We start from the raw sequence: 11,799 nt of genomic DNA, 5'->3' as shown, positions 1-11,799 counted from the left end.
TGAATCCATATTTCATGGTATTTATTTGCTCTAATTAGGTGGATTTCATCAACTTTTCTTGCACTTATTCATTGAAATAGCATGCTTTTGTGAATTCTTTCCTAATTGTGTTTAATTGTGAAAAAACATGCTTTTCATACTTAAATTGCCAATTTTAATTCACTTTTCTCCCATTCGATGCCTTGATATGTTTGTTTGAGTGATTTAAGGTTTTGAAGGCAAGAATGGCTTAAGAAAGTGGAAGGAAAGCATACAAAGTGGAAGAATTCAAGAAATGAAGGATTTGTAAAGTTGTCCATTCTGACCTCTTGGTACTAAATTGATCATAACTTGAGCTACAGAGGTCCAAATGAGGCGGTTCTAGCGGAATTGGAAAGCTAATGTCTGGGGCTTCAAAATGATATATAATTTGCTATGGTGGACATAAGTCTAAGTGTGCGTACGCACAGGTACTTGTGCGTACGCGCAAGTCAGGATTCAGCATGTGTGCGGACGCACACATCTGTGCGTTCGCACAGGTCCCTGCACATGACCTCATTAATTGCAACTCGCTGGCAGCGATTTTTGGGCCCCCAAAACCTAATCCAACTCATTTCTGAAGTTATTTCAAGCTAAATTGAAGAAGGATGAAGGGGGGAGCACTTAGTTTTAGATTTTTACATGTTTTTGTTTAGTTTTTCTAGAGAGAGAAGCTCCCCCTTCTCTTTAATATTAGGGTTTTTAGCTTACTTTCTCTTTGATTTCAGCATTTAATTCTTGTTTTAATGTAGTTTCATTTATGTTTCTATGCTTTCTTGTCTTTATCTTCTTCATTTCTTTTGTTAATTTCTCTTTTATGTCATTTTTCATGTTATGAACACTTTTGTTATTTTCATTTACATTTAATGCAATTTATGTTTTATGCTTATTTATTGCTTCCTTTAGTTGTTGTTATCATTTTCTTGCTTTTGGTAGTTTGAATTTATTTTTAATGTAATTTAATATTATTTTATTTTTATGCACACCAAGTGTTTGATAAAATGCTTGGCTTAGTCTTTACTTAGTTTTTCTCCACTCTTGGCTTGGAATTGATGACTTTGGTGATCCTTAAGTTATTGATGTCCATTTTTGTTTGATATATTAGAGTAGTTAGTTGATTTGGTCTCCATTGACTCTATGTGACCCTTAGTGTTGACATAGGACTTATGGATTGAAATCAACTATGCCTATTTGACTTATCCTCAATGTTAGGGTTGACTAAGTAGGATTAACTCTTCATAATCATCATGTGTTTGTGGTCAATGTCTAGGATAGGTAGCCTTAGCTCTCAATTACTTGCCAAGAGATTTCTTGCATTTGAAGTTTCCTTTCCTTGCATTTTATTTGCTTTGAATTTTATTTCTTGCATGTTTAGTTTTCACACTCTTGGTTGAGAAATTGGGTGTTTAGGTGGAATTGAGTTGTGGTTGTCCATTCCGCATTGTGTGAGGATTGTTACTTGGTTTGGTTTTCCTTGACTCTAAGTGACCCACTAGTGTTGACTTAGGACTTAGGGATTGGGATCAATTATGCCCTTTTGACTAATCCTCAATGTTAGGATTGACTAATTGGGATTAATTCACACGCAATCACCATGTTTGTGGTCCATGACTATGATAGGAATCCTTAATTCCCCAATTCTCACCAAGAGCTCTTTTTACTTGCTTTCCTTTAATTTCTTGCATGATCATCTACTTTCTTGCTTTTTAATTTTCTTGCCTCTTGCCTCTTTCATCCAATCCCCATTTTCCCATAGCCAATAATTGTACACTTAATTGCAACTCCTAGGGAAGACGACCCAGGATTTAAAACTCCCGGTTATTGTGTTTTGTGACATCTTTGGAATTTACATTTGATTTAAGCATTACTTGTTGGCTTGGAACTATACTTACAACGCCAATCATATTTTTGAGATAAAATTCCTAGCCAACGGTTTTGTTCATTATAACCTCCGCCTATAACGCCCTGATAGGCAAAACAATCCTAAATCAGCTGGGAGTGGTTGTCTCAACCCCTCATCTTTGTATGAAGTTCCCAACACCAGAGGGGATTGGTACTATCAAGGGATATCAGAATCTGGCAAGGAAATGTTATAATGAAAGCCTGAACCTAAGGGGTAAAGGAAAGGAAGTCAACACAATTGAACTCGGAGGGGTCCGAGTAAGGGAAGAGTTACGACCACAGCCTGGAGGAAAGACAGAAAAAGTTTAGATTGGCCAAGAGGTTGAAAAAACCACCACGTAGGAGCTAACCTAGAAAAAGATCTCAAGCAGGAACTGGTAAAGCTCCTTCAACAAAACTCTGACCTCTTCGCCTGGAAAGTCTCTGACATGCCTGGGATAGATTCTGAGCTCATGTCACACAGACTGGCTGTCTACCCGGGATCTCGACCTGTTCAAGAAAGGAGACGAAAGCTCGGACCCGAACGAGCTCAAGTAGTCGAAGAACAAGTACAAGCCTTGCTAGAGGCAGGGTTTATCAGAGAATTCAAGTACCCGGCCTGGCTGGTGAATGTAGTACTGGTTAAAAAGTAGAATGGAAAGTGGAGGATGTGCGTTGATTATACCAACCTCAACAAAGCGTGCCTAAAGGACCCATATCCTCTACCCAACATCGACGTTCTTGTAGATTCCAGTTCGGGGTATTAATACTTGTCATTCACGGATGCCTACTTGGGATATAACCAAATCCCGATGCACAAGTCAGATCAGGAGAAGACATCCTTCATCATGCCCAAAGCGAACTATTGCTACGTGGTCATGCCATTTGGATTAAAAAATGCCATGGCCACATATCAAAGGCTGATGAATAAGGTGTTATACCCTACCTTGGAAACTTAATGGAGGTATATGTGGACGACATGTTGGTAAAGACCAAGGATGAGGCTGGCCTCCTGTCCGATCTCTCACAAGTCTTCGACACTATAAGAGCGCACGTGATGAGGTCCACCAAGTGCACTTTTGTAGTGGAAGCTGGAAAATTTCTAGGATTCATGCTAACACAAAGGGGAATTGAAGCTAACCCCGATAAGTGCAGAGCAACCCCGATAAGTCCAGCAACTGAATGGCCGGCGAGTAAGGGAAGAGTTACGACCACAGCCTGGAGGAAAGACAGAAAAAGTTTAGATTGGCCAAGAGGTTGAAAAAACCACCACGTAGGAGCTAACCTAGAAAAAGATCTCAAGCAGGAACTGGTAAAGCTCCTTCAACAAAACTCTGACCTCTTCGCCTGGAAAGTCTCTGACATGCCTGGGATAGATTCTGAGCTCATGTCACACAGACTGGCTGTCTACCCGGGATCTCGACCTGTTCAAGAAAGGAGACGAAAGCTCGGACCTGAACGAGCTCAAGTAGTCGAAGAACAAGTACAAGCCTTGCTAGAGGCAGGGTTTATCAGAGAATTCAAGTACCCGGCCTGGCTGGTGAATGTAGTACTGGTTAAAAAGCAGAATGGAAAGTGGAGGATGTGCGTTGATTATACCAACCTCAACAAAGCGTGCCTAAAGGACCCATATCCTCTACCCAACATCGACGTTCTTGTAGATTCCAGTTCGGGGTATTAATACTTGTCATTCACGGATGCCTACTTGGGATATAACCAAATCCTGATGCACAAGTCAGATCAGGAGAAGACATCCTTCATCATGCCCAAAGCGAACTATTGCTACGTGGTCATGGCATTTGGATTAAAAAATGCCATGGCCACATATCAAAGGCTGATGAATAAGGTGTTATACCCTACCTTGGAAACTTAATGGAGGTATATGTGGACGACATGTTGGTAAAGACCAAGGATGAGGCTGGCCTCCTGTCCGATCTCTCACAAGTCTTCGACACTATAAGAGCGCACGTGATGAGGTCCACCAAGTGCACTTTTGTAGTGGAAGCTGGAAAATTTCTAGGATTCATGCTAACACAAAGGGGAATTGAAGCTAACCCCGATAAGTGCAGAGCAACCCCGATAAGTCCAGCAACTGAATGGCCGGCGAGTAAGGGAAGAGTTACGACCACAGCCTGGAGGAAAGACAGAAAAAGTTTAGATTGGCCAAGAGGTTGAAAAAACCACCACGTAGGAGCTAACCTAGAAAAAGATCTCAAGCAGGAACTGGTAAAGCTCCTTCAACAAAACTCTGACCTCTTCGCCTGGAAAGTCTCTGACATGCCTGGGATAGATTCTGAGCTCATGTCACACAGACTGGCTGTCTACCCGGGATCTCGACCTGTTCAAGAAAGGAGACGAAAGCTCGGACCCGAACGAGCTCAAGTAGTCGAAGAACAAGTACAAGCCTTGCTAGAGGCAGGGTTTATCAGAGAATTCAAGTACCCGGCCTGGCTGGTGAATGTAGTACTGGTTAAAAAGCAGAATGGAAAGTGGAGGATGTGCGTTGATTATACCAACCTCAACAAAGCGTGCCTAAAGGACCCATATCCTCTACCCAACATCGACGTTCTTGTAGATTCCAGTTCGGGGTATTAATACTTGTCATTCACGGATGCCTACTTGGGATATAACCAAATCCTGATGCACAAGTCAGATCAGGAGAAGACATCCTTCATCATGCCCAAAGCGAACTATTGCTACGTGGTCATGGCATTTGGATTAAAAAATGCCATGGCCACATATCAAAGGCTGATGAATAAGGTGTTATACCCTACCTTGGAAACTTAATGGAGGTATATGTGGACGACATGTTGGTAAAGACCAAGGATGAGGCTGGCCTCCTGTCCGATCTCTCACAAGTCTTCGACACTATAAGAGCGCACGTGATGAGGTCCACCAAGTGCACTTTTGTAGTGGAAGCTGGAAAATTTCTAGGATTCATGCTAACACAAAGGGGAATTGAAGCTAACCCCGATAAGTGCAGAGCAACCCCGATAAGTCCAGCAACTGAATGGCCGGCTTGCAGCCTTATCTAGATTCTTGGCAAGATCAGCATTAAGATCATTACCGCTTTTCTCGCTCCTTAGAAAAGATGTCAATTTGAATGGGCCCCTGAATGCGAAGAGGCTTTTCAGGAGTTCAAAAAGTTTCTGAATCAACCTCCCGTCCTTACTAGGCCAAAAGCAGGGGAAGAACTCGTATTGTATCTAGCTATTGCCAAGAAGGCTGTGGCGTCAGCATTAATACGAGAAGATGAGGTCGGGCAGCATCCCATCTACTTCACTAGCAAGGTATTACACGGCCCCGAGTTAAGGTACCATAAACTTGAAAAGTTCGCATATGCCTTAATCATAACTTCAAGAAGGCTCTGGCCTTACTTTCAGGCCCATACCATTAGAGCTCGAACGAACCAACCTATGAAGCAAATCCTTCAAAAAACGGATATTACGGGCAGAATGGTTTAATGGGTCATAGATCTATCCGAGTTCGACTTGAAATATGAAACTCAAACAGCAATCAAAGTTCAGTGCCTCATCGACTTCATAGCAGAATATGCAGGCGACCAAGAGGAAGCCTCCAAAGCCTGGGAGATATATGTGGACGGGTCCTCCAATAAAGTTAGGAGCGGAGCTGGTATAATACTGGTCAACCAAGAGGGAACCCAAATAGAAGTATCCTTGAAATTCGAGTTCCCTGCCTCCAATAACCAGGCTGAATATGAAGCTCTGATCGCAGGACTAAAACTTGCCAAAGAGGTCGGTGCTACCAAGGTGATAATCTTCAGCAACTCTCAAGTAGTAACTTCCCAAATTAATGGAGAGTACCAGGCAAAAGATCCCAATATGAAAAGATACTTGGAAAAAACACTTGAACATCTCAGGCAGTTCCTTCAAACTGAAGTTAGACATATAACAAGGGAGCTCAACAACAGAGTCAATGCTCTTTCTAAGCTAGCAAGTACCAAGCCAGGGGAAAATAATAGAAGTCTGATACAAGAAACTCTCCAGAAGCCCTCAGTCACAAAGACGGATAGCAAGCCAGACGTCTTGTCTGTCTCTGGCTTAGACCTCCGATGGATAACTCCCCTAGTCGAATATCTGAAATTTGACTGATGAGTGAATTCTTTGATGGTATAGAATTTTACAAATGAATTCTCGTTGCAAGTATAGTTCTACACCAACAAACAATCCTCCCAATCAAAAATTTGGTTTGTCACAAGTACAAACCCCAATAAAAATTAACCGAAGTATTTAAACCTCGGGTCGTCTCACAAGGAATTACAATGAAGTGTTTAATTATTGGCTATGAAGATGCAAGGGGGTTTGATTTGGTAATTAGCAAGAAAATAAATGACAAGGATGTAAAATAACAAGAACTAATAAAATAAGGGAAAAGAACTCTTGGCTAGACATAGATAAATTGAGATAACCATCCTTGTCTACAAACCATACATTGATAATTATGAGGGGCCAACTTATTAAGTCTACCTCCAAAAGCTTTAAGTACGTAATATCTACTCCTAAGCTTGAAGTACTTCAAATAGGCTTGATCACATCAACCCATAAGTCTCAACCTATCTACTAATTAGATTAGTAGTGGGTTAGTATCAATTGGTATCAAATTGATCACCAAGGGTTCTCAAATCACCAATTCAATGTGACCCAATGACTCAAGGTCACTTAATTCCCTTAGCCTAAGCTAAGAGTAAAGAAAACTACTTAAAAACTAGAGTAAACATTTTATCAAACACCTAGAGTACAATAAAAGTAAACATCACAAAATGCTAGAATTAATGAAACCCATAACTAACATAAGTAAGAAATCAACAATAGTAATGAAGATAAACATAAAAGAAACATGGAAACATAAAATTGTATTAGAAGAAATTAAGATTCAACCATGGTTCATCAACATAAAAGAGAGCAAAATAAGAAATGACAAGTAAAACTAGAAGAGCAAAGTTGTAATAACAAGAAATTAAAAGGGAATACTAAATCAAAACAAGAATTGAAAATTGGATTTAAGAAAATTAAACCTAAACTACCCTAAATTCTAGAGAGAAGGGAGAGCTTCTCTCTCTAGAATTCTAACCTAAAACATGATGAAAACTCCAACTATGACTACTTGGTTCATTCCCCCCTCAATCCTTGGGTTCAATAGTATCAGAAATGAGTTGGATTGGGCCCAAAATGAGCTAGAAATCGCTGGCCACGATTTGCTAAAATGGACCCATGCTGATCCACCGACGCGTGCGCGTGATGCAAAATGGGGATTGGACCTACTTGGACCATTTTCAAAATGGGGATTGGACCTACTCCATGGCCATTTGCAAAATGGGGATTGGACCTACTCGGACCATTTTCCCAAGCACCAGGTCAGGTCAAATACCTGATTGTAGGAGTGGATTACTTCACCAAGTGGATAGAAGCAGAGCCACTGGCCACTATAATAGCACAAAGAAGTTGTAAGTCCCTCTACAAGAACATAATCACCCATTTTGGGATTCCCCACTCTATGAACACAGATAATGGCACCCAATTAACAGATTCCACATTCAGAAGCTTGGTATCTAGCATGAAGATAAAACACCAATTCAAATCAGTAGAGCATCCTCAGGCCAATAGTAAAGCTGAAGCTGCCAATAAGGTCATATTGGCGGGGTTAAAAAAGAGGTTACAGGATGTGAAGGTTGTGGTAGGCTTAGAGAAGGGGGGTTGAATCTATGCCTTCCTTTTTGTTGCTGTTGTTACCCTTTTAAAACAGATTTGCAATTCTGATTCTATTTTAACTTAGCAGCGGAAATTTATGAGACAATTTATTTTTGTCTCATGAATATCAAAAAACAGAACACAGCAGAGAAGAGAAAAGCTAACACTAGCATGTATCCTGGTTCGGTTGCCTTGTGCTATGCAACCTACATCCAGTCTCCTCCACAACTGTGGAAGAATTTCACTATAGTTAACAGTATTACATACACCAATAACTCAGGATTGACCCAATCCTTTCACACTCAAGTTCTAACCTAACTTGACATTGGCTATGCTAATACCTAACTATTCACTCTTAGTGCTAACCCAACTAAAAAAGGGATACCTCACAGGTACAAGATACAAGACATAAACGCACCTAAAGAAATCTGAAAATAACTCTAGGCTTTTCTCTCAAGTGTTTCACTCAGCCTTTTTCCATTCATGGCTTTTACTTGAGTTTTCTCACAATGCCTTTTCTCACTAGAAATTACAGAATGATAAACATTGAAAAGAACATTACAATCAGTAAAACATGAAGGAGATTGACTTCATCAACAGCCTCTATGCTATGCGAAAAACCAGATTAGCAAGCCTATGATTTAGTTCTTCATACTGGCGGAATGCACCTTTGATTAGGTTACACTGTCTAGTTAGTTGAACTTCTTCCAAGAGCTCTCTCAGAACAAAACCTCTATTCACTGGTTTTCTCTCCTTGCTTTCTGAATGAATAGCAAGCTTCTTTTATCTCCTTGCATGTTGCTTGGTTCTTCTTCCAAGGTCAACACCTTGAGCCTTGAGCTTCACCAACCCACAAGCTTACTTTTTCTTCTCAAGCATCAAAGTAGAACCTTTGTTTCTAACTTTTCCAACTTGACCGAAAGCCATGTAGGAGTAACCGAGATTGTCTTCCAATGGTCAACCAAATCTGAACCATAGAGATGCAACTTGGTCCCCAAGTATCTCTTGTGACCGTGGATTTGTAGCAGTGAAGAACAGAGATCAACTTTCCCTTGAATGCCATTTTCGGATAGTGCAGAGAGTTGGGAAGAAGGGATGAAGATCTGATGCATGCAAGATGAGATGGATTACCTTTAACCTAAGCTTGATTTGGATTAGATTTTCTGCTTTAGCTTCTGTGCTTCAAGCTTAGTTTTTCTCTTTCTTGCATCTTTGGTTACTGGCTTATGGAGGAAGCTTTTTCTCTCTTTCTCTTTCTTACTTTTCTGAAGTCTTGATGTGACTTGATTAGAGAAGAGAAGAACGTTGCTTTGGTTGGAGCAAGATGGTGGGAAATTGAAAAACAATTGAGCTTGGATCGGGTTCTTCTCTCTTTAGCCCGTGGTGCCTTGCTATGCTTCTTTGATGAGTTTGTTTGAGATGAGTGACTTGGGCTTATCTTTATTCACTCTTATCAATCAGCCCATTAGCCTTATTTTGTTATTCATTCAACTTGGGCTGCCTAAATTGAATTATGGCCTGCAACACAACATAAATAATTAGCAATGTATACTTATTAATTAAGCAACTCTAATTATTTATTTTGCCAAAAATAATGTTTGTCATCACTAATTAATTTAGTTAATTTCTTAACTCAACAATCTCCCCCTTGATGACAAACATGATTTAAGCAATAATAAAAAAGGAAATGAGTTTGAGTCAGGTTTAGAAAACTCCCTTTGATTTTTGTCATTTGCTTTTATGTTGCTCCCCCTTTCCTTTTCAAGGTTAGCTCCCCCTGAATTTATGCTCTTCTCTTCTTTCCTGGTTACATATACTTATATGGAACTAAACAGATGCTATGTACCAACCAAAAGTATAGCAAACAGTGATAGTTTAAATGTCCAAAATGGAGCTTTAATACATCAGGGTCAAAATCAGATAGCAATATATCATAATCAGCCCAACATCAAGCTATTACCATCAGCAAACAGATTCAACATGTGAAAATAAGTATTAATGCAACAAAGATTATTCAACATGCAAACTCAAGTATGGATGCATCAAAAATCCCAAAAAAATACTAGGGTCCTATTGCTATTGCTATTACTCCCCCTTTTGTCATCAAGGGCGGATAATAAACAAGATCAACAAAAACAAAGTCTTGCATCCTGCAGAAAAGAGTTAGAGCACAGTTCAAAGTGCTAACTAAACTACCAAAGGTGCAGTAATATCCAGAGTTATTACAGTCATCCAAAATAAAACAGTATAAAAGTACTAAAGAAGCAGAATTCATGAGACAAAAAGAGAGCAGCAACAACAGTTTTTATGAGACAAATCCTAGGCATCAGAACCATTCCCCTCCGAAGCAGCTTCCTCTTCAACATCAGTGGCAACGTCTTCATCATTTTAAAGGTTATCGATGAAGGTCATGAGCACAGCCACCCTATCCCTCGATTTCTTCAAGAAGTTCTCATGCTTGCTAGCCAGCTTCCTTTTCTCTTTGCTCAATTCAATCAAGTGATTCGACTGGGATACAAACTCTTGAGCAACATCCCTGACCATATTCAGCAGAGTGGATTTCTTCCCAGTGGAGATGGAAGTGCCCTCAGTGGAAGGAGCAGTAGAATCATCTGGAATGAACTCTTCATCATCATCATCTAGAACCACTCTCTCAGATCGAGTTGGTCCTTTTTGCTGTTTCACTGAACCACCTCCCTTTAGATATGAATGTCTATTTTCATATTTCTCATTGGTCAAGTCAACACCAAAATACTCAAAAATGCAAGTTAGAAACATACCATAAGGAAGAGCTTTGTCCTTTTCACTTCTAACAGAGTCAAACATGTATCTAACCATCAAATATGCAAATGAAATTTCAGTTTTGGTGAGAAGGGCATATAAAACAAGAGTATCAGTGTAGGAAACCCTTTGATATGAGCCGCTTTGAGGCAAAATAATATGATTGACTATTCGGTGCAGTTGAGCACGCTCATATCCTAGGGCTTTGTGAGTGGGTGTAATGCCATCTATCAAGGAGATATGTTCACAAATACTAGCCAGGGCATCATTGTAAGAAACACCAACTCCTTCATCCCACTTAACTGACGTGTAGGCACAGGGCCCAACATCAGTATACTTCAAAGCATCACTGATGGTCTCATTGTTTAAAACGATATCTCGGCCCTTGACATACGAATGAGCAGTGCCTTCATGATAAGTCATGTTTGCATAAAACTCTTTGACCAACAAGGGATAAACATGTTTTTTGATGTCAAAAAGGTGATTCCAGTCCAGAAAAATCAAGTTATCAACAAAAGGAAAACCTTTTCTTTTCAAAGATGGCAAATCAGCGAGAAAAGAGGGACATAGGGTACGATACTGGATAACCTTCTCATAAAAATCATTGTTCATGGTAGATTTGAATCTATAAGGGTTATAGTTCGAATGAGAAGTCAAAAAATGAGCTTTGTGATCAAAAGGTCCTATGTCTGATTCTTTAACATTCTGGAGAGGGACTCGAGTGTTACCTTGTTGAGAGCGCAATGGAACAGACCTGGATTTGGGTTGTGTTGGTTCGGGTATAGGTTCCTCAGTCGCCTGACGTTTGCCTTTGGAGGAGCCAGGCTTTGCTGAACTTGGTTTTGAGGAGCCAGGCTTGGAAGGTGTGGCCTTTGGTGGTGGCGTCGGCTTGGCAGAGGAAGGAAACCTTGGAGTGTTTTTGGTCCGAGCCATGGGGTCACAGCGAGGAGGAGAGGTAGGAGGAGAAGGAGAAGGGGGTAAAGGTGCGGTCTTGAGAACGAGTGGAAGGCTTTGTGGGTAGCTTGTAAATCTTTTCACGAGGAGGCCTTTTAGGAATGGTTTTCTTCCTCATTTGGTTAGTTTCAGTCTTTTGAGGGAAGAGAAGCAGTAAAGTGAGTGGAAAGAAACCGAAGAGTGTGTGGAGAAGTTATGGAGGGAAGAGAGGGAGTGTTGGTAACCGTACCCAAAAAGTGGATTTCCAAAACCATGCAACTGTATCACCATTTGAAAAGACTTGAAAAGACATGATCTCATTCAAGAAAGATTTTATTTGATTTTAAAAAATAAAAGGGAAGTTAATTTTAAAATTTGAGAAAAACAACAAAATTAACCTGAAACACCTTTTTGGGCCAAAATTAAATTCTCTTGAAAACCTTTTGGGCCACAAAACATTTATTGAAAACCTTTCATG

The 11,799-nt window shown here is 40.2% G+C and overlaps 1 protein-coding gene across 1 annotated transcript; it reads left to right on the top strand.

The window, feature by feature from the left end:
- Positions 1 to 4,176: 4,176 nt before the first annotated feature.
- Positions 4,177 to 6,011, top strand: LOC140180597 (uncharacterized). The gene is made up of 3 exons (XM_072221844.1): positions 4,177 to 4,487; positions 4,991 to 5,189; positions 5,427 to 6,011. Exons 1-3 carry the CDS (start codon positions 4,177 to 4,179, stop codon positions 6,009 to 6,011), a joined length of 1,095 nt encoding a protein of 364 aa, XP_072077945.1.
- The last annotated feature ends 5,788 nt before the right edge of the window (positions 6,012 to 11,799 follow it).

This window comes from Arachis hypogaea, chromosome 17, assembly GCF_003086295.3.
Source record: "Arachis hypogaea cultivar Tifrunner chromosome 17, arahy.Tifrunner.gnm2.J5K5, whole genome shotgun sequence".
Taxonomy (NCBI): domain Eukaryota; kingdom Viridiplantae; phylum Streptophyta; class Magnoliopsida; order Fabales; family Fabaceae; genus Arachis; species Arachis hypogaea.
The sequence above is the reverse complement of the archived record's forward strand: the minus strand, read 5'-3'. Positions and strand labels throughout refer to the sequence as shown.

Excerpts from the sequence above, each read along its gene's own strand:
- LOC140180597 (XM_072221844.1), top strand. The coding sequence starts at position 4,177 with ATGCCTGGGATAGATTCTGAGCTCATGTCACACAGACTGGCTGTCTAC. Across the intron at positions 4,488-4,990 it reads CTTGTAGATTCCAGTTCGGG|ATGTCAATTTGAATGGGCCC; the intron begins GTATTAATACTT and ends TCCTTAGAAAAG. Across the intron at positions 5,190-5,426 it reads CCATCTACTTCACTAGCAAG|TGCCTCATCGACTTCATAGC; the intron begins GTATTACACGGC and ends ATCAAAGTTCAG.